The following is a 22234-nucleotide window of genomic DNA, read 5'->3' on the forward strand; positions in this document are numbered from 1 at the left end:
CCAGGCCGGCCTTGAGCAGAGCACGCCCCGGCCCGAGCGCCTAGCTCCCAGCTCCCTGTCCCCCTGTCAGGGCAGTGCTGCGGATCCAGCCTCAGATGCTGGACCTCGGGGAGTGGTGGAGTGGCTGGTCCTGGGGGCCCTCCCATCCTCGGGTGTCCCCGAGCCTCTGCCCGACAGCCTGCGGAGCTAATTGGGAACATTTGTTGAACATCTGCAGTGCTTGGTACTGAGGGCTGCTGTAAGCTGAATCTCTATGATGTGTGCAGGGATTGTCCCCATTTTATAGGTAAGAAGACTGAGGCTCAGTGAAGATTGGGCAACCCACAGTGAGTTAAGAGCTATGAGACTTGGCATGTCAGGAGCCTCAGTTTCTCTGTCTGTTAAATGGGAACACAATGAGGGTATGTGCTCGGTGCTTGAGCCCAGCAGGTCTTCTGTGCAGCCAGGGCTCGGACCTCAGCCTGGGGGCTGTCCCTCCCCACTGTGTTTGGCTGGGCAGCAGGACCAGGAGTGCTAATTGTGGGTGGGTGGATGCATCATGCTCAGAGTGACCCGGCTGGCAGGTTCACACGGCCCTTCCAGGTGGTGCCCAGCTGGGCCAGGTGACCTCTGTTACCGGGGGCTGGGCGATCTACTTCGTCCAGGGAGGGGCCGGGGAAACCAAGGCAGGTCTCTGAAGCTTTGGAAGGGTCTGCCCAAGCTGTTGTGTCCATTGCTTGATTGGTTGGTTGGCTTTTCCTGCCCGATTTAGGCAGCCTGGGGTCAGGGAGGGAATTACTGTGCTGTGTGTCCTGAGGAAGCCTCTGCCTCTCTCTCTGCCTTCATTTCCCCAAAGCACTGCTTTCCCCTCCAGCTCAGAGCCAGGCCTCCTGACTTGTTCTCTGGCCTGGTTGGCCGTTGTCTCCCTCCTTTGCCCCGCTGCCGCCCCTCCAGGAAGTGAGCGTCTTGATCGCTGGGGAGGCACTGGTATTTCCTTTCTTGGCAGCCGGCGGCTTCCTCCTTGGTGTGGGGGCTGTTGCCAGAGGCCCCGCAGAGACAAGTCTGTCCTGTCCCCTCCCAGGGCCGGCACACAGTAGGCCGTTTCCATGCCTCAGTGGAGGGGTCAGCCCGGTGGAGCCACAGCCCTGTAGCTGCTGTCTCAGGGGTGGAGTGGGATGGAGGAGTTTGGGTTTGGAGTCACAGGTGTGGTTTCAAATCCAGACCTGACCTGTGCCCTTGGGGACCTGGAGAACACTTCCCTCTTCAACCTCAGAGCTTCGGACCAAGGCTGGGGGGAGGGTTACTCACCTGGGAAGCGACAAGCTGGCAGCATTTAGTGCCCTTTTGTCTAGGCCTGGCTTTTGAGGCCTCCCGAAGACTGTCAGACTCTGTTACTCCCCTGCCAGGTGCTGCTGGCTCCCTCTCCTCCAGTCCCATCTGGGGCCTTCTCCTGGCCCCTCCATGCCTGTCCACGCTGAGGGATAGGAGCTGGCCAGGACAGGGATGGAGAGAAGCCACAGAGGGCAGGCCAGATCGAGCAGGGCCTTGAGGGTCCAGGCGCAGTTAGGCTTTATGTTGAGGGCACTAGGGATCCGTTGAAGGCTCTTGAGCTGTGGGTGGCTTATAACCTGCTTTGCATTTTTCTTTTTTTTTTTTTTTATAAACGTTTTAATTTGAAATAATGTTAGATTTACAGGGAAGTATAAAAGCTAGTACATCCTCCACCCTCCGTTTTCCCCATTGCTAAAAGCATACATTTGTCAAAACTAAGAAACCAACGTTGGTCCTTTACTCTCAACAAAACTCCAGCCTTTGCTCCACGAATGTCCTTTTTCCTTTTCCAGGATCCCACGTTGCATGCAGTGCTTTGCTGCTGTGCCAGGTGACTGGGAGGGGCTCAGCTCAGCCCCCGCCCCCTCCCCATGCGGGGAGCGGCACACCCCAAAGTCTGCTTAACACCCAAAAGTGATCATGCACTTTCAGCTTCTCGGTAGTGAAATCTCTCTTTCCTGGGTTCAGGGTTCGGTAACAGTCAAAACACTTGAGGCAGGAAAGTGCCGTCACTTCCCAAGCACAGGGCCCCAGCAGCCGGTGCCGTCTGTATCTGGGACGGAACCACTGGGGCTGTAGCCTGCTGCTGACGCCTCACCCTCCTTGGAATGCCACCTGCGGTGGGACTGAGGTTTGGTGGGGTCTGTGGGCAGGAGGCGGGAGGCCTGAGGAGCCAGGCTCTTGAAGCTCCTGCTCCATCTGGCTTCCTGGGGAGAGAAAGTCGACACAATTATAGTTGGTAGTGAAATCAATATGTCAGAGTTTTAATGGGAGAGTGGGCAGAGCTGAGCTTTGGCCCCAGGAGGCAGCCAGCTGGAGAGGGAGAGGTTATCCTGCTCCTAGAAGAGAGCTGAGACCAGCAGCTGCTCCTTGCTCATCCCATTTTAGAGAGGAATAAACTGAGGTTCTTGAAGGAGCCAAAAGTAGCAGCCAGGTGCTGCCTGGCCCTGGACACTTGCCTAAACTATGTTGCCACACACACAGTAGACATACAATTGACCCATACTTCTTCGATTCTCCAGCACCCAGCATGGCAGTGTTACTCTCAATATTTCTGCTTGGAAAGGAAGCAGCTGAATACAGTCATTCACACTTTAGTCAAAATTAGTTTCATTTCTTTAGTAAACACTCCCACAAGCACAGTCTCCACCCTGGAGAAGCTCACGCACATGCCACTATGATAAAGGAAAGTGGTGATCAGCACGGTGCTATCACAGAGGAGGGGAGGGCTGGGTTTAGTTTTTTTTTTTCGGAGTCGCATCTTGAAGGCTGGCTAAAGACTTGCTGCCTGGGCATGCCTGGCAAAGGGCACAGCATGGGTCAAGACAGTGGGGACTGGAGAGCCAGGAGAAGTGTGAGTGGCTTGGAGGTGTAGGAAGAGAACTGGCTGCTGAAGGAACAACATTATGAAGGTTCAGGCACCCTGGTAGGGAAGTGTGGCCACATTTGAGAAACTGTGTAGACTGGTGTGGTCAGAGCAGAGGGTGGGGCAGGAGGCAGATCTTGGAGGCCTCGGATGCCAGGACTGACCCCGAGGACAGCCAAGAGCCAGTGAAGAGTTTCACAGCAGGGAGGGGCTCACCAGCCTCATGCTTGGGCAGGTGGTCCTTGTGGATCAGCGGAGGTTGCCACGAGAGGCCAGCCCTCCCCCTGCTCTCTGGGGAATGTGTGTTGAAAGACCAAGGCTGAGTGAGGCTTGAAGGCAGGCCGGTGCTCATGGGGGAATTTCAGGCAGTGTCACACGGTCAGGGCGGTATTTGGGCCTCGGAGCTGATTGCCCCTGGAGACTGAGTTCAGCTGAGGCCACACTAGGACAGCTGCCGGATCCCCCGAGCCCACTGTCCCCTGTCCTGCGTCCCCCCACAGGGGAGGCCTTTCCCGCCTGCCCCGTGGGCGTGTGTCCGGCCTCTGTTTCGTTGAGTCAGTTACAGCCTTGTGATTTCCCCTGGTGGTTGGGAGTCAGCTTCCCCTCAGAGCACAGATCGTGCAGAGCAGCCAATGGGTTACTTCTCCTTTAAAAATTTTTTTTAAATTTTATTTTTAGGATAAGGAAAAAAAAAAGTTGGAGGAAAGGCTTTTTAGAGAATTCCTTCGGTGCAGAATTAATGGCTGTGAGCGTCAGGGCGGGCAGACCAGAGCCGAGTCCCAGTCCGCTCCGGCCCACAAATCACCCTGATCTGGGCGCCAGGTCTGGCTGTTCCCAGCACCCCCGACTCTGGCTGCCTAGGAACTCCCATCACAGAGCCCAGGACAGAAAACCCCAAAGGTGTCAACGTGGGGCCTGCCAGGTTTCCCCCTCCTGCCTTCCCCCAACTCCCAGAGCTTAAGGAGGAAGCTCCTGTTCCCTGGGCGAGGGTTTACAATTGTAATTTTAAAATAGCATATTAGTTAATGACGCAAGTCATCCATATTCAGTGGAGAAAAGTTATACAGCCCCTGGGAAAAGCGTCCTCATGGCAGGACTCGGGCCCAAGCGCCCACTTTCCTGGCTGCTCGCTGGGGGAGCCACCTCACCTCTTCCCTGCAGCTGCAGGACTGCTGGGGGTGGGCCCAAGCCTGGGGGAGCAGCTGGGGAGAGGGGTCAGCACCCACTGTCCAGGGCCGTCCCCCAACTCGGGCACAGCGATGAACACAGAGGATGAAGTCAGGCAGGGTAGGACTGAAGCTGAAAGACAGTCTGGGCACTGGAGCTCCAGGCAGAGAAAACAGCATGAGCAAAGGCCCTGGGGCAGGACCCAGCTTGGAACGTTTGAGGAACAGAAGTGAGGCCAAAGCCAGTGTGGCTGGAGTGGAGGAGTGAGGGCAAGGAGGATGTCGGATGGCCTCCGAAGGTGCCAGGGACCTATAGGAAGGTTTAGGATTCAGGGTTTGTTCTCAGTATGGTGTCAACCATCAGAGGGTTTTAAGCAGGGGGGACCTATCTTTAAAGGGTCACTTGGTGGCTACGTTAAGGGGAAAATATTGAGGGCAAGAGCCGGCCCAGAGAAGAGGGGCCCAGGAGAGCCTCCTAGGTGAGAGGATGGTGCCTTAAGGTGGTTCGAGGCAGTCAAGTTAGAGAGCTTTTGAGGCAGCATGATTTGTCCTAAATTCCACTTCATGATTTTAGTGACATTCATGTCTGGAACAGCGAAGCATCAGTGAACACTTCTGCAGCATGTACCGTGGGCCACACTCTATGCAGGCACTTTACGATGAGCTGTCTTACCCGAGTGCCTGTGAGGGATGTGCTCTGCATGCACCCACTTTACAGATGAGTAAACCGAGGCTCCCAGGAATGAAGTGACTGGCTTAGGTCACCCCTGGCCACCCTGCAGAAGGCCACCTAGTTATCAATTGTGGCCCAGGGCACTGCCCAGCCCCACCCCGTCTCTGGGCTCAGGCTCCGCTGTGTTTATTTTCCCAGAGATGAAGGAGCCAGTTTTGATGGTTCACTTTTGAAAACTCGCTGAGATTTTGTGCAGAATCCATGCAGGCACGTTGTCAGTGAGTTTGGTTTGCAAAAAGTATGGATAAGGGAAAATAACCTCTCTCTAAGTGGTACCTTAAAGCCAGTTCTGACGCTACATTCTGGTGACCTTCTACTCGGAGCCTCCAATGCCCATATCCTGGCATGTGCGGGGTGGGAGTGGGGGCTGAGGCGTGGGCTTCAGTCTGCTGCCCACTCAGTCCTGGTGGCACAGCATTTGCCGCTGGTGACCTTGAGCAGCCCATGTTTCCTCTGAGCCTCAGTTTCCCCGTCTGTGACATGGGACCTTATAGAGCTGCCAGACTCAGGGAGTCAGTGCACAGGCCTGGTACAGGGTCAGTTCCCTGAAGATGTGGCCTGTGACTGTGTTTGCTGTCGTGACTGTTACTGTAATGTGTATGCGCCAGTTTTACCAGAATGGCCCCATGACATACCGTGACTTCTCTCAGCCAGACATCTTTCTTCATAATCACTACAGATTTGTGGGGTCGCCAGCAGGTGGGGCGGCTCTCCTGGATGACGTGCTCAGTCCTAGGGGACACTGAAGTTGTGTCCCTGCTATCCACTCTTCTAAACCACCCCGTGTCTTGTCATGCTTGTGGATTTGCAGTTATCTTCTCAAAGGCACTTCCTGGAGGCCTATGTTGTATTTGCGCAAACTGCAGAAGGAAAATTTGAAAAGACCAGCGAAACTCAGGGAAGGATGGGAAAGGTGGTCTCAAGTCCAGGGGGCTGCCATTGTCCCGCTCCCGCGAGGTGAGGCTGATGTGGCTGGCGGGGCTGTGCATTTGGACACATTTGGCCTCAGTTTGCCCACCTGTAATGTGGGCAGATTAGGGGGATGTGTGTTGGGGAAGGAGAGAGGGGCTTCAGTTTGGGGAGGCCTCGGCCTGGATCTAATGAGCCGCTGGGAATTGGCAGGGGAGGTGCTGGGTTCAGATCAGGGGCCTGGGAGGAGGAAGCCCGTGGTTGCTGTGGAGACACAGCAGAGACAGGAAGGTCACCTCTTGGGTGTCAGCAGGTAGGGTGAGGCACAGAGGTTGGCCTCACCGGCCCTTCTTGCCTCCCTCACACGACTCCCCTTGTCCGGTTCCTACAAATCAGAAAAGTCATCCCCTGGGATGGCTCCATGACTAAGGCCGAGGGCAAGGGTTGATCTGGGGTCAGAGACAGGGTCCTGCTTGTGTTTGGGCCTGAGCCCAGAGCTGGGCATTAAAAGCAGGAGCATGGCTTTAAAGCTCTGGGGCCTGAGACCCCAGCCGGCCGTGTGGATGGGGAGCCAGAGAAGGTTCTGGAGCCGAGGTCTGACGTGCTGTCTCTCTCGCAGCTGCAGCCGGAGCAGCTGGACTGCGGGGCTGCCCACCTGCAACACCCGCTGTCCATCGTGCAGCCCCTGAAGGCCACGCCCGTGTTCCGAGCCCCGGGCCTGTCGTCCGTGGCCGTGGCCAGCGTGGGCAGCTACACGGTGGTCTTCCTGGGCACAGTCAGCGGGCGGCTGCTGAAGGTAGGCCTGGGGCTGGGGGCGCCTGGCGGGGCCGGGGGGCTGGGGAGGGCCCGGGCCGGGCCGGGCTGGACACGAGCCTCAGCGGGGCCGGTGCTAGCCTCCATCCTTTCCTGCTGGCCTAGCGTTCATGGTTTGTAAGGCATTTTCCACACCTGTTTCTTACACTCTTGCTCACAACAGCAAGTGTCCGGTGGAGCAGAGCGACCCAGGCTGAGAGAGGGCCCTCCTGTCAGGTCTCCGGGACCTGGGTTTTGCAGCAGGGCAGATCTTAGTTCAGGTTAATGGGCTCTGCTACTTGCTGGCTATTTGACCTTGGGCACCGAACTTTCTCTCTCCCAGTTTTGGTTTCCCCATCTGTTAGGGGCTGCAGGTGTGGCCTCTGGAAACCGTTGTTGGGCTTTGATGGATGGGGGAAGAGGGGAGGCCACAGCCTAGAGCGTGGGGGCCGCCCGCCCATGTCCTCCTCCACCCTGCCGGCCACCTCTGCAGATCCCCCCACCTCCAGCCAAGGTGACTGGTTTCTGGAGGGGGTGGTGCCCTCCCTGAGATGCTGAGAGCTGGGAAGGGGTGAGAGGAACCTGGTTTCCCCACTAAGGGGCCCTGAAGTGAGGGCATGGACCTGCCCCCGCCTACCTCCCGCTCCGGCCTGTCAGAACATCCGTGGCCTGGCAGGGCTCCCACATGCACCAGGGCCTGGCCTAATCGATTCAGAGCCAATAATCCAAGTCCCTCAGCTGCCCGAGCAGGTGCTGCAGGCTGGGGGTGTGCAGTGGGAGTCAGAGTCCCAGCCCGCCTGGCCCCTAGACCCTGGTTGGCCCACTGACATCTCTGGGGAGATGCCAGGCGTGGGAGCAGAAAGGGGGTTCCTCAGCCTTCAAAGCTTCCATTGAGGGTCCGCAGGCAGTGGGGCTTGTGTTTTGGGGTCAGATACTTGGATGTGGATCCTGGCTCCTCCCCTCCCAGCTGTGTGACCTGGGGCAGTTTCTTCCCTATCCGAGCCTCCGTTTCCTCATCTGCCCAGGCACCCCCTGCCCGTGAAGCTGCAGTTATTGGGCACCACTGTCTACGCAGCCTTAACAGGCACGTCACAGGCATCATCTTGTTTAATTCTCACATCCCTTTGAGGGAGGCAGAGCCACGCGTCCCCTTTCACAGATGAGGACACTGAGGCTCTGAGAGGAGGATGACTGCCCCAAAGTCACACAGTGAGAGCTGGGGTTGAGTTCAGGTCCGGTTGGCCCAGAGGCCCACCCCACCCCTCAACCTGGACCCCTTCACCCACCTCCCTGTGCTGCGCCAGGTCGTCTCCCACCTGCTCTCAGATCGTAGCACCCAGCCCAGCCCTTGATGTGCTCAGTCAACTTCTGAAGGACTGGAAATGAACTGAGTGTCTGCTGGATGCCGGGGGTCAGGGTGGGGCCGAGCTGCCTGGGGCAGACTCCGCCAAGAGGCCCCTGGGGACGAGGGGGTTCTCAGGCGTGTGTGGAAGCTTTTCTGTTGGAGAAATGGGGAGGATGGATCTTGGCCCAAGGGGGAAAGGGAGATATTCCAGGGGGGCACTGCATGGGAAAAGGCCTGGGGGCTGGAATGCTGAGTTGGGTGTAGTGGTGGAGATTAGGCCGGCAGAGTAGGTTGGGGTGGATTGTCAGTGCCTTGAATGCCAGAACAAGCTGATCCTGTCAGCAGGAAGCACCCCTAAGGGGTCGGAGCCCACAGAGGAGGGCTGGGCGGCGGGAGGGCCCAGGGAGGCAGCCAGACCACTGGTCCCAGCTCAGGGCTTAGTGGGGCCTTGACCAGGCAGCGCGTCCGGAGTGTGAGGCCGGTGGGAGAAGAGCAGTTTGATGGGACTCTGATGGGTGATGTCGGTTCTCAGGGTAGACAGGCCAAGGGGCCCTCAGGCAGAGAAGCTTCCAGGCCCCTCTCGTCCTGCTACTTCTCCTGCCTGCTCGTTGGACCCCACACCCCAGCCCCAGCCTTGGGCTTTGGGGGTCAGAGTCCTCAGCTTGCCTCATGACCCTGGGGCAGCTTCATTTTAGGACTCTTGCCAAGTCCTTTGGCTTCTCTGGGCCTTAGTTTCCTCATCCATAAAATGGGCATGAGAGAGGAGGAATGAGATGGGGGCCCAGGGCCTCTCCTGGGCCCAGCTCTGTTAGTGCCTGGCCTCCGTCTTCTCCTGTAGGGCACCCCTCAGTCGTGGGGAGCAGGTACCATCCCCTGTCCCATTAGCTCAGAGAGGGGAAGGGACTGGGACAACTGGTACATTTGTACAGCTTGGAAACATCAAAGCCAGAATTCACACCCAAGTCCCTGCTTGTCAACACAGTGCCCGACAGCCTCTCAGACGTGTTCACGGGGAGGGCGGTCCTGGTAGGGGACAGCAGAGGCACAAGTGTAGAGGCCAGACCCATTGCCCTTACCCTTCTGAGTTCCCACCAGTTCTGGAAGGGCCCGGTAGAGGAGAGGGAGGCTGAGGCCCTATGCCCGGGTCAGGCCGGTGTTTGGCCTCCCCCTGCCGTGGGCCCCATCCCCTGATGGCCATCCTCTTCCCCCCAGATCAACCTGAATGAGAGCATGCAGGTGGTGAGCAGGAGGGTGGTGACGGTGGCCTATGGGGAGCCCGTGCACCATGTCATGCAGTTTGACCCCGCAGACCCTGGGTACCTGTATCTGATGACGTCCTTCCAGGTAAGGCCCGATCCTGGACCTGATGAGGCCCCGGGCCGAGCTGAGCCCTCTTGCTGGTCTTGCCTTTGCACCTGCTGCTCCTCCTGCCAGGAGCGCCTCCTCCCCTACCCCTGGCCTGCTCCCCTGTCACCTCCTGATGCAGACATCACCTCTGCAGGGAAGTCTTGTTTCCCTGTGTTTCCCCCCCCCCATTATAGCCTCGAGCCTCAGTTTCCCCAGCCTCCCATGGCCCTCACCATGCTGACTCCCCAGGCGGAGGCTGGCAGCCCCACTGAGCTGGGCCCTCGCCTCTGCCTCCAGATGGCCAGGGTGAAAGTCGCTGCGTGCGCCGTGCACACCACCTGCGGGGACTGCGTGGGTGCAGCCGACGCCTACTGCGGCTGGTGCGCCCTGGAGACCCGGTGAGGCCCTGGGGCAGGGCAGGGGCTGGGCCCGGGAGGCCATGGGGGTGGGGGAGCCCCCCCGGGTTCTGACCTGCGCCCTGCCGCCCCAGGTGCACCCTGCAGCAGGACTGCGCCAACTCCAGCCAGCCACATTTCTGGACCAGTGCCAGCGAGGGCCCCGGCCGCTGTCCCACCATGACCGTCCTGCCGGCCGAGATCGACGTGCGCCAGGAGTACCCAGTGAGTGTCGGGGACGTGGGTGGAGAGCTGCCCGCCAGCTGGTACCCAAACCCCAAGGAGTGGAGACTCCTGCCCATGACGCCCGGGGGACCTGGAGGCAAATGATGAAAACAGTGAGGATGACTGGAGGCTCTTGGTTAACATCCCTGAAGGTTTTACAGATGAGGAGACTGAGGCTCAGAGCAGTAAAATGACTTGCTCAAGGTCAAGGCTAGGGAGTGACAAAGCTGGGATTTGAATTCAAGTGAGTGGGCTTCAGAGTGCCAGGAGGGAAGGGGCAGGCTGTGGGAGGGGAGTCCCCCCACCTCACGTCCTGCCTTTCCGGCCCTCGCACAAGGGAGGGGCCACCAAGTGCCAGGTTGCTGCTTCTCGTGCTGAGAAACAGATGGATCTGCAGCGTTGGAGCAAGTAGCTCCCCCCTTGCCCACATCCAGGAGCGCCTAGAGCTGCCCAAACCCCTGCTTCCCTCTAGCCTTCCAGGGGGAGGGTTCCAGTCCCCGGCAGGGGCAGGGGCTGGCGGACAGACAGGCTCAGGTCCCCCCCAGCCCTGCCCTCAGTGACGTCTCTGAGGCTGGTGTCCTCATCTGTCACTTGGTAGGAGATGATGGTTCTGATGGCTCAGACAGGGCCTGGGCTCCTCTGTGCCCCACTCCCCATTTACATGTCTCTGAGTCCTGTACTTGCCTTGTCTGGTCAGGCAAACCGGCCAGAGGTTTATTCATCTGTTCATTCATTTATCACTCATCAAATATATTATTGAGCACCTACTATGTACCATGCACAGTTCTAGATGTGGAGACATAGCAGTAAACAAGACAAACCCCGGCCCTTGAGGCGCTGACACACTTATCCAGGAGAGAACAGTAAGATAAAATGTCCAGATGGTGATAAATACTGTGGAGAAAACGCAGAGCAGAGAGAGGGGTAGAGAGGGGTAGGGGGAGGCGCTGACATTTTAGAACAGGTTGGGGTCAGGGGCTCACTGCAAAGGTGACATCCGAGCAGAAATAAGAAGTAGGTGAGCCAAGATGAGGATCTGGGCAGAGGGAACTGCCAGTGCAAAGGCCCTGAGGTAGGAACAAGATTCGCAATTTGAGAGAGTATTAGGGGATGGGGTCTGAGGTCGTGGGGGCCAGATCATGCAGTGCGTCTTTGGCTACTGTAAGATGATCAGCTTTGTTTTGCACATGGGGAAACTGAGGCCCAGAAGGTCACTTATAGGCTGCAGCCCTCTGGCCTGGAGTTGCAGGGTGGGGGTGGGGCTGTGAGGGAAGTGGCCTGTCCCCCCACCCCCAGCTAAGGGTCCCTGGCCTCCAGGGTATGATCCTGCAGATCTCAGGGAGCCTGCCCAGCCTCAGCGGCATGGAGATGGCCTGTGACTATGGAGACATCCGCACTGTGGCCCGGGTCCCAGGCCCTGCCTTTGGACACCAGATCGCCTACTGCAACCTCCTTCCAAGGGACCAGTTCCCACCCTTCCCGCCCCACCAAGGTAAGCACTTCACTCCCCAAGCCGTGGGGAGTCCTGATATCACGGCCTCTGATGTCAATGGAGACCCCTGCCCCCTTTCTCCTTCTCTCCCTGGCTTCCCGGCTCCATTCCAGACCACGTGACCGTGGAGATGTCGGTGCGAGTCAATGGGCAGAACATCGTCAGGGCCAGTTTCGCCATCTACGACTGCAGCCGCGTGGGACAAGTGTACCCCCACACGGCGTGAGTGCTGCGGGGCTTGCTTCCCGGGAGTGGGAGGAGGTTTTGCTCCTGGGGAGGCCTTTGGGAGAAAAATGACGGTGTCCTTGAGGCAGACAGGACCCTTGGTTGTTCACCCGCCAGCTCATTTGTGCAACAAACTTGTGTCACCCAGTCCGTGGCCTCTGTGAGCACTCAGACTAGTAGAAGTGCTTTGATTACACTTAATATAGTCTCCTAAAGGCCCTGCTTGCCTATTTCCTCCTTGCATACCTCTTGCAGCCAGGGGCTCACTACCTTACAAAGTGCCCAGCCCCTCTTGGCAGCTCTGATGATGAGAAAGACCTTCTTCCCCTGTGCTGGGGTCTGCGTCCTGGTTTGGAAGTTAGGTAGCTGAGGGCCCCCTTTGTCTTCCAGCTGCACCAGCTGCCTGTCAGCACAATGGCCCTGTTTCTGGTGCACCCAGCAGCACGCCTGTGTCTCCAACCAGTCTCGGTGTGAGGCCTCACCAAATCCCACGGTAAGCCAGGCCCGGGGGATGCCCTCTGCCTCCACTGTTCCTTTTTTCCCCCATTTAATATGTTGAGAACATTTCCATGTCGTTAAAGTCTCTTCCTCGGCACCAGGTTTAACAGCCATGCCAGGCGCATCACATCACGGTGCATTTAACCAGTCCCCTGTTGTTGGACATCCTGCTCACTTCGCCGTTTGTTTTTGCATTCTGATTCGTCCGGGGCGCTGTGCATGGCCTGGATCATTCCCCGAAGACCAGTTCTTCACAGTGGCATTTTGGAGTGAAAGCCTGGCCATGTTTTTACGCTTTCTCCTCGGACCCCCAGAAAGCCTGAGCCAGTTTATACTTCCTGTTGCAGGAGCCCCCTTTCTGCACATGGTGCTAGTTTTCAGTTTTACCCTCAACATTCTCAGCAACCCTAGCAGGTTGGGGACTACAAGACTTAGTTAGGCCTTGAATCCAAGCGCCTCTGGCTAGGAGCCAGTGTCCTCCCCACATGTCCGGGGCCGGGGGCTGCCACCCACGTCTCTTCCTGTGTGGAGAGGGCCAGCGGCCTCTGGAACCACACCTTCCCAAGTCCTTGTGCTGGTCCGGGTCCTTGTCTAGTGCGGCAGGATCGTGATCCCACCCAGTGCTCCAGGGCTGCTGGATGTAATCAGTGGGTGGGGAACTGGAGGAAAGACACAGCCCGAGGCACCATGTGCCTTGCTGCTGGCTGGGTTCTGGCCTCTCGCCTCTGCCCAAAGAGCCTCTGAAGCCACCCCAGCCTTGTGCTAGGGGTGACCAAGTGGGATTCCTGAGACTTTGGCTGGGGTGGTAGCACCCGGGGCAGGGGATGCAGGGGCCAGGGTCCCATCACAGCTCATCCCCTGTCTGACCTGCCCACTGGGCCCTCTGTCTCGGATCAGGGCTGTGAGAGGCTGGGGTGAAGTACCAAATTCCAGCCTGCAGCTCATCTCTCCAGAAAAGGGATGTCCCTGCCCATTTTTCAGATGATGGAGGCAGTCAGTTTGACTCCCAGTTGAAGGAGGTGACTGCGGCCCCACCCTGGGCCTGAATCCCAGGGAAGCAGCCCCTGTCCCCAGAGTATCTGAAGCCCCAGCCTCTTGGCCCTGGGCTCAGGGAAGCTCGTCAGGAGTCCTTGAAGCCTTGTCTTCCCCCCACAGGTGCCAATGAGCGGCTCCGGCTCCGTGGCCCGCACCTGGAATCCTCTGGTCTTGGCCCCTCCTGCCGGAGCCTCAGAAAGGCTTGGGGGAAGAGCTGTCCAGCAGGAGCGGTGCTTAACTGAAAGCAGGGATGCAGTAGCGTGGGGTTTCCAGGACTGGGAGGGGCCCAGTCGAGGCTGCATGGCCGGACCACAGGGGAGGCTCCGAACCTCTGAGGGGACTTCCAGTCTGGGCCAGGCAGGACGCCTGCTCTCCTCTGGAGCCCCATCTCCTTCCAGCCCCAGCCCCGGGCTGTGTACACTGTAGGGACTTAATGAATGTCAATGGGAAGCATTCATGCCAGGAGCCTGCCTGCTGTGCTCTAACCTAGAGGAGTGTTGGGGCAAGGAGGACCCAGCCTCAACACTGTTCATCCAGCATTTATTGAGCACCTGTTGTATGCCTGGTTGTGTGTGCTGTGCTGGTAAAGCACCTGGTTAGACATAGTTGTGCCCTGTCCCACCCCCTATCATGAACCAAGAGCCTGAGGGGGGGACTGTGGCTCTGATGCTGTTACCCTGTCTGGAAAATGGGGCCTGTTCCACATGCTGTGCTGGAGGTCTGAAATTACACCGTAAGGCACCAGCTTCGTACTTGACACACAGTAGGTGCTCACCAAGACTGCTGTGCTCCTCAGGAGCTGGTGGCCATTCTGCTGGGTAGGACAGGGAGGACTGTTCTGGGAGGGGAACCCTGTGCCGGGCCCTGACAGACGCACAGGAGCTCACCAGCCTGGAGGGGTTTCCGTGGTGGCGCCTCCATAACCGCTCTCCCCCAGGTCTGAGGCTCTGTGGCTCATGAGTTGGGTTCGGGGCACAGGGAGGGCCTGTCTTGGAGGATTATGATAATCTGGCAGGAGAAGAGGCAGCCCCCTCCCTGGGCCTGCAGGACCCATGCCTAATTTGGCATTTAATTAAGTGCCAGTTAGCCAAGGAGGCGCCATGCCTCTGGGTGGGTGGCAGGCAGCGGGGTCCGCGCATCCTGCTGGACCCCTCGGGAGCCGGGGGAGGCGGTAGGGTTTGGGCCAGGCCAGGGAGCTGTCTCTGGCAGGGCAGGTGCTAGGGGCGGTGTCTTCTCTCATTTCCTGTCCCCTCGTGGGCCCCAGAGGAAGGAAGCAGGGAGTGGAGGGTGCTGGGAGAAGCGCTCGGGCTTTTCCCAGGAGGGGAGGAGAGTGAGGAAGGCAGCCACGTCCTCCACTTTGTTGTCAGAGGAGGGTGTGGCCTCCCTGAGGTGGCTCCCCCAAAGTGGTGTGACTTCAGGCCTTAGAGGCAAGAAGGGTTTGGGCCGATGGGAGGGCGGGCTCCCCGGGCACAGAGCCTGGGTGGACACCTCCATGGAGGTGGCTTCATTAGGAGCCAGTGGAAAGAGTGGTTTGGTGGGAAACGGGGGGCCGTTTCCGGGGACTGTGGGGGTGCAGAGAGAGAGGCAGAGAGAACAGATCAGGTGGGTTCAGTGCCCGGCTGGACTGGGACACCATCTCTTGACCGTTGAGCTTGGAAAGACCTTGGGAGAGTCTGTAAACTCCAGCAGGGAGACTGGTGAGGCCCCCTGTGACATGGCATACCCTGGGCTCACATCCAGGTTTACTGGGCTCCTGGCATCGCTGCCCTGGCGCCTGTCCCCGCCACTCGTGGTCCCCTGCTTTCTTAGCTCTGCCCGGAGTTTGGTCAGTTGGCTGTGGTTTCCTGAGCCTGCAGGCTACGCTCTGTCTAGCAAAGGGGAGAAGCCACTCGGCCTCTGTGATGACTCAGCTTGGGATGGGACAGGGAGGCCTCTATCCTTTGGTTTTAAGCAGGGAAGCCCTGGTTCAAACTGGCCCCAGCCCCAACATGATCAGTTGGCTCACGTGAGTAGTCTGACGGGTGGCACCCCCTTCAGGCACAGCTGAACCCAGGGGCTCCAACAACGTCATCAGGGTCTCCCCGCCCCTCTGAGTGGCCTCCGTGCTCAGACAGGTCTCCCCTCGTGGCAGCAAGGTCAGCAGCCCCAGGCCAGCTGCTCCCGGCGCCCCAGCAGCCCCTGGAAACCAGCGGAGCTGCTCTGTCTCACGGGTTCTGCGGAAGTTCCAGGGGAACTGGGTCACATTCTCTCCCTGCACTGAGCGCTGCGGCCAGGGCAGGCTCGGGCACCCCCCCGTCCCGGGGGCTAGGCTGTAGGTCAGTCTTCGCAAACCACAGGCCTCAGGGTAGGAGAGATTCCCCAGAAGCCAAAGCAGACTTGGAGGCAGATGGCCAGGGCTGGGGGCTGGCCGCAGATATACCAGCTGTCCCCATAAAGGATCAGCTGACCCCAGCGAGGCACCAAAGGAGGGCAGAGTCAGGCCAGCACTTAGGCTTGGTCCCACTCTGTAGAATGGGTACAAGCACCCAGGTGGCCGTGGGTTATAATGACCAAGGGGCGTAGGGCCCTCGAGGATGGTCCCGACTCCTGTGGAAGCTCCCCTTTCTCTGACCCTCACCCCTCTAGTCCCCCCTGTTGACCACCTACCCTTGGGAGGGGCGGAGCCGGGAGGACAAGAGCTGCAGGGCCCCCACCAGCTGTGAAGTGGACTGGCAGCAGCTGTGAAACCCAATTAGAAACATATGGGGTCCATTCCCTGGAATTCCGTGGGATTTACGCATGAGATGGCGTAGGACAGCAGCTCAGAGAGGGACAGGCCTGCGTGTCACAGCGAGCTGCACACTAGCTGCTACCTCCCCACCCCGCAGTTGTGGTCAGTTCAGGGGGCCTCACCTGGGCCTCGCAGTGTTGCTCGTTGGCCAAGGCCCCTGTGGTCCGACTCCCAGGGAAACTCAGCAGTCTGGGCGAGGTCTCTGGCCGGGGGTCAGTGAACAGTCTGGACAGCTAGAGCCCACTGTGTGCCCATTCTGTCTTGGGAAAGCCACTTTGTTTCTCTGTGCCTCAGTATCCTAGTCTGTGAAATGGGTGTAAGGAGGGTACCTACTCAGGGTTGCTGTGAGGAGGATTTGGCGGATTAATACAGTGCATGGTGCTCGGAGCTGTCCAGGTGCCGCCATTGTCTCTGGCATGGTCATTATTTATTATTATTGGCATTGGCATCCCTCGAGCTCTGGTTTTATACTGGGCCCCTGAGGCTCCCCTCACAGAGCTCCCCATCTGATTAACAGTAAGGAGAAAAGACCCTGATCGCTGGTGCCCACCCTGGCCCTTGGTTTCAGACCCCAGTCTCCAGCCCAAGAGTTAGACAGACGGGAGTTGAAAAGCCAGCTCAGCCTCTGACCTCAAGTTGCCCCCCACCTCTCTGAACCTCGGGGTCTTTCTCCCTCCCCGCTCCCCAGATTCTTTCCTTTGTTTGAAGCAGTCTCAGCGGCCCCACCTCCGCCGTGGGAATCCTGATGCCCAGGCTGTCCGGGGCTCCCCGGAGCTGGCCCCTCCCCCCCCAGAGGCCGTGGCTGTCCCGGGCGGTGGGGAGCGGCCTGGAGCCTGGTGGCACCAGGACCCTCACAGCCTGTTTCCTGCGGGCCGGTTAGAAGTCTGGGGTCTCTTTTCTGAGTCATTTATCGTGTGTCGGTCTAGAAACAGGCGTTCTGGAGCTGGGTGGAATCTCAGAAAGTGGGTGCAGGCCTCGTTGTGCCGCCAAGAAGGGCGAGGCCCAGAGAGCGGGTCTGGCTCTCAGCCTCAGCCCCTGAGAGGCCCGCTGTGGGGCGGCCGCGGGGATCCGGCTCCTCCAGGCAGGTTACCGCGTCTCTCTGGGCCTCCGTTTCCTCGTCTGTAAAATGGGGCCAGTACCTCCTCGTGCGCGTGGGCTTGCTGTGAGGACCGAGTGAGACGGTGTGTGGGCGGCGCTGGGCACGGTGCCCTCGGTGGTTGTGGCTGTTCTGTTTTATTAGCAGTGTTTCCTCATGACACAGGCTGACTGGCGCCTCCCCGGGAGACAGGCCTGCGCAGGCTGGCTGGGGTGGTCGTGAGTCCTGTGTCTTCTGAGATGCCCCAGTGTCCCCCCCACCTCCTTGTGTTTGACTGCAGAGCCCTCAGGACTGCCCGCAGATCGTGCCCTCAGCCCTGGCTCCCATGCCCACGGGCAGCTCCCAGAGCCTCCCAGTGCATCTGGCCAACGCCGCCTTCTTCCAGGTACCGGGGCTGGGCAGGGCGGGGGCGTGGCGGAGGGCTGGGAGGGCGCAGCCCCGGGCGGGGGCCCCTGCTCCAGGCCCACCACCTGTGCTGTGCTTCCCTCCTCTGAGTCTCCAGGCGCTGAGAAAGCTCTGCAGCACGAAGCTGGGGGAAGGGAAAGCGAGTGGTGAGGGCCGGGCCCTGGGGACAGCAGGCCTCCCCCAGCTGCTGCAGGACAGCCTGGCCAGGACCCCAAGAGCCCCCTTCCCTCTAAAGTTCCCCTGACAGAGTCGGGCCCAGCCCCTGCCCAGTGCCACAGCCCATGGGTAACACTGCCTGCCATGTGCCTGCCCCACCCCAGGCTAAGCTGTGACCCTGGACGAACCTCCCCAGTTCGTGACTGACGTGTCTTCTCTGGAGAATGTTCAGAGAGCCCACCCCTTTGCCGCCCTATTATTCATCGTCCAGATGGGGAAAGTGAGGACCAGAAAGTGGAAGCAGATGCTTCCAGGTCCCATGACGTAGGGCTGGCCTTGCTCCTCAGCCCTGGACTCCTTGTCCAGTGCTCTTCCCTGTGGCTGGCCTTCCCCTCCCCTGCTCCCGTCTGGGCTGGGGGAAGGGATGCAGCCCCTTTCTGGGTCCCTCCTGGAGGAGCGTCCTGGGTGGGAAGTGTTGATGCGTCCTGGAAGCGTGCCAGCCACCCCCTCCCCAGCTCCTGGGGACTCACCATCTGTTGCTTCCACGGGGGAGCTGAGGCCCGTGAAGGCTGTCACACGTGGTGGCCACGTGCTGGGCATCTGGGATGTGTCAGGCAGCCTGGTGGCGGGACTGCAGATCGGTTATGGGCAGGGCCCTGCCCTCAGCCCTCAGCCCTCAGCCCTCAGCCCTCAGCCCCTAGCCCCTAGCCCCTCACTGCAGCATTTGGGGCAGAGCCTCCAGGACGCTCAAGGAGCCTGGGCCTGGGTGGAGGTTCTGTGATGCTCCCCTGGGCTACCAGAGCCTGGTGAGGGGAGGCCCCCGTCCTGGGTATGGGTCCTCGCTGCTGCTTTCCAGATTTGTCAGCGGGGGTGCACGAGTCTGCCTTCACGGGGCCTTGATGATGCCGGCCCTCCCTCCCACAGGCCTGCTTCTAGAACACTGAGGGGCCCTGCAGCAGCCCTGTTGGCCGAGCCTGTGCCCTGCAGGGCTGCAGGGCAGGCTGGACCTGCCGTCCTGAGCTCAGGACTCAGAGGACAGACCCACCTCCCAGCCCACTGTGGCAGGGGACAAATCAGCTTTCAGCCCTATTAACAGCCGCTTTCCTGTGTTAGTTTCAGAGCGAAGGATGGGAGGGGGCAGGGCTGGGGGTCGCTGTCCTGCTTTCTTCTCAGGGTGTCACATCTGCCAAGGACAGGGACATGAGCAGGAAGTCCTGTCATGCAGCAGGCCTAACACACTCAAAACCCAGATTTGTTCAATCAGCAAATAGTTATCAATGCTGCTCCCAGAGGCCTGTGCTGGGCTGAGCAAGATGAGACTGAGGAATTGGCCCTGTTTCATTCACCAAACATTTATTGAGCACCTCCTGCATACTGATAACAGCATATATTAGGCACCCACAGTGTGCCACCCAGTAAAGATGCACAATCTCATTTCCCCAGAACCCTGCAGAGTAAGGAAGCTTCTTCCCATTGCAGAGTTTAGAAACCCACGGCTCAGAGAGGAGGAGCCACTTGCCCAGGGTCACACAGCTAAGAAGTAGCAGAGGTGGGATTTGAACCTAGGCCTGTGTGAGGGGGAGCCTGAACTACTAGGAGGTGTCTGAGGCGCCAAGACCCAGCCCCAGCCATCCCCAGGAGATGGGAAGACAGGTGTAAACAGAGCCCGGGCCTGCGGTGAGGGTGGTCCTTGGCATGCAGGGTCAGGGACAGGCTTTAGGCACTTAGTAGAGCCCCCAGCACACACTTAAAAGTTCACAGCCGATTGGATGCATGATCACTGAGAGGGCCCCCCTGGATTTGAGGGGCATCTGAGAAGGCTTTGGAACGGGAGATTCGAGCTGGATTTTGACGGCTGTGTTGAGTTTTGCTGGGCGATGAAAGACGGGCTCGGGCAGAGGCCTGAAGGCAGGACAGCCTGTGCTGTGTGGAAGGGTGTCCTGTGTGGCTGGGCCTGGGCCTGGGCCTGGGCGGGGCAGAGGTGAGGCTGTTGAGCTTAAGACCAGGTGGAGTCTCAACAAGATGAACCTTCAGTCATGCTGAAGCGTCAGAACATTCCGAGCTGAGTGAAGGGCCCGGGTTTAGACCGTTAAGGCATGTCAACAAGGCTTCTAGTGGCACTGAGAGCACAGGCCGAAGGTCCAGGAGTTCACGTCCTCCCTGCCTCCTTGCCTCTTTCCAACACTGAATGTGGAGATGAGGAAGGATGTCCTGGAGGAGGTGCCGCCCAGGCGAAGGCCTGACAGTAGGACCTGGCGCACTCCTCAGGACAGCAGCCCAGGGTGCCCTGATGGAGTCGGGGGCAGTGACCTGACTGTCCCGCACTGACCCACGGTCTCCCGCAGGGTGCAGCCCTTGAATGCAGCTTCGGGCACGAGGAGCTCTTCGAGGCTGTGTGGGTGAATGAGTCGGCCGTACTCTGCAACCAAGTGGTGGTGAGTGACGTGGCTCCGACGGGGGGCAGCGCAGGAGAGGCCCGCCCCAGTCCGGATACTGCACTCCTTCCTTTTGATCCCCTTGTCCCCACCAGCCTTGTCCTCATCTCTCTCCCTGACATCCCCTCCCCTCAGCGGAGACCCAGACACGGTTCACACCCCTCATGCTTTTTCCCTTTTGTAGCTGCACACGACCCAGAAGAGCCAGATGTTTCCACTCAGCCTCCAACTAAAGGGGCAGCCAGCCCGATTCCTGGACAGCCCTGACCCCATGACAGGTGGGAGCCCCCACTCACCCTAGTGGCTTCAGGTGACCCAGCCACCGTGGGTGGGACCCATTCCAGTGCTTACCGCAGTCACAGGTGTCCCAACCTCCCGTTCCCTATCACACACACCCTGTCAGGTCCCAGCGCCACCTTTCTGTCCCTGGTCACTCACTCAGCACTTAATGACTAAGCAGCGACTCTGGGCTAGGCACCATGCTCTCGGGGCATCCCCACGCCAGTGGCTGGGCAACCCTGGGCACACACTGATCCTTCCCTTCCTGAGCCTCATTGTCGTCATGTGAAGCGAGGGCGCAGGCCCCTGTGCAGAGGATGTGGTGAGGATTTGCTGAGATGGTGTCCGCAAGGCCTGGCGGGGTGTCTGGGGCCCAGTCAGCACCCCCGAATGGTGGGTGCTGTCCTTGCTTTTGTGTGTATTGAATCAACCCTTGAAGGGCCTGTCTGTTCGTGGGGAGTCCCAGACATCCCTAGTGAACATGGGGTCCCCCACAACTGCACCACAAATGTCCCAGACACAGGCCCCAGAACCAGCCTGCACACACCCACTGGGACCCTGGAGAGCCTGCCCATCACTCCTCCTTGACCGCTCCAAGGGGCTGGGTCTGCAGAGCCTCAGTGGTTCCCCAGCATCCTGGAGCTCCGCTGGGGGCTCAGGAGACCCGCTCAGGCCTGGGTATGAACCCTCTCTGCTGCTCACAGGCTGTGTGACCCTGGGCAAGTCACTCTACCTCTCTGAGCCTCATCGCTTATCTGTGAAATGGAGCTTAATCAGCTCCCACCTGATGGGATCACAGTGAGGATAAATGTTAATGGGGCTGCCGCTGCACTGTGCTCACACAGCCCCCGGGGAGTTTGGGGAAGGTACTTAGAGCTTCGTGGAGTCCTGACCCTGAGCACCAGGACCTGACTGACCCGGGCTGCCTGCGTGTCTCCCGCAGTGGAGGTCTACAACTGTGCCATGGGCAGCCCCGACTGTTCCCAGTGCCTGGGCCGGGAGGACCTGGGCCACCTGTGTGTGTGGAGTGACGGCTGCCGCCTGCGGGGGGCCCTGCCGCCCCTGCCTGGCACCTGCCCTGCCCCCGAGATCCGAGCGGTAAGCACCCCCCAGGCCCACTGCACCCACACGCCTGAACGTGCACACGCACACGGGCTGGCGGACCCGCCGCACACGCAGTTGCACACACCTGGGTCACACAAACCAAGTACCTGCCTGCACGAGGCTAACGTTTAGTTGGGGGTGGGGGACAGACAGTAATGAGAAAGGGAATAATTTATGTGGAGAAGGTGGTGAGAGCTATGGAGAAGAGCAGCGGGGGAGCCCTGGGGGTCCGGGGTGGAAGAGATGCCGGGTAAGTGGCTCTGATTTTCACAGTGAGCTCAGGGGACCCTGGTAAGGTGATAAGGTGAAAATTGGGGCTGCCAGTAACTCCCAAGCCTCAGTTTTAACTTTTAAAAAAAAATCCCCGGGAAGAATTCGGGTTGGCTTAGCCTGGGTCGGGTGCCCATCCCAGGCCCGGTCAGCTCTGGCTGGGATGAAGGTTGATGTGGTCAGACGTGGCCACTGGGCCCCCTTTAAACAGCACTGACTGTCAAACGCACTGGTGTCCCCAGTGGGCTCAGTGACACACACGCACATCCTCACTGGCAGCCCCAGTGACCTGCCAGCCAGCACTCTCAGAGCCCCCTCAGTGGCGGGCGTGCAGGGCCCTGCCTCCCTGGGTGCCTGTGGCAGTGGCAGGGAAGCCTGCCCGGGTCCCAGCCTCAGAGCCCTGTTTGCCCCGCTCTCTGGTTTTCTGGAAGATCGAGCCCCTGAGTGGCCCCCTGGACGGTGGGACCCTGCTGACCATCCGCGGCAGGAACCTGGGCCGGCGGCTCAGCGACGTGGCTCACGGCGTGTGGATTGGCAGTGTGGCCTGTGAGCCACTGGCCGACAGATACACGGTGTCAGAGGAGTGAGTAGAGGGCAGTCCCTGGGGCCATTCTGAGTGACCTTAGGCCTCACCCCACCCAGAAGTGCCAACAGCTTCTCT

At 59.5% G+C, this 22234-nt stretch overlaps 1 protein-coding gene across 4 annotated transcripts in view; it reads left to right on the forward strand.

Annotated features, from left to right (window-relative positions):
• The window catches only part of PLXND1 (plexin D1), a 48965-nt gene that overhangs the window by 10237 nt on the left and 16494 nt on the right, over positions 1 to 22234 (forward strand). For 3 of the 4 annotated variants that reach the window (XM_064496227.1, XM_064496225.1, XM_064496226.1), the window contains exons 2-13: positions 6324 to 6500; positions 9054 to 9185; positions 9486 to 9586; positions 9679 to 9808; positions 11126 to 11300; positions 11414 to 11522; positions 11916 to 12018; positions 17205 to 17309; positions 19831 to 19920; positions 20105 to 20198; positions 21143 to 21297; positions 22005 to 22156. In XM_064496227.1, coding sequence (XP_064352297.1) covers positions 6324 to 6500; positions 9054 to 9185; positions 9486 to 9586; positions 9679 to 9808; positions 11126 to 11300; positions 11414 to 11522; positions 11916 to 12018; positions 17205 to 17309; positions 19831 to 19920; positions 20105 to 20198; positions 21143 to 21297; positions 22005 to 22156 — 1523 coding nt within the window. Of the gene's footprint in view, positions 1 to 5733; positions 5753 to 6323; positions 6501 to 9053; positions 9186 to 9485; positions 9587 to 9678; positions 9809 to 11125; positions 11301 to 11413; positions 11523 to 11915; positions 12019 to 17204; positions 17310 to 19830; positions 19921 to 20104; positions 20199 to 21142; positions 21298 to 22004; positions 22157 to 22234 lie in introns of those variants that run through there. The other variant, XM_064496228.1, reaches the window with a different exon arrangement.

This window comes from Camelus dromedarius, chromosome 17 (genome assembly GCF_036321535.1).
Source record: "Camelus dromedarius isolate mCamDro1 chromosome 17, mCamDro1.pat, whole genome shotgun sequence".
Lineage (NCBI taxonomy): Eukaryota > Metazoa > Chordata > Mammalia > Artiodactyla > Camelidae > Camelus > Camelus dromedarius.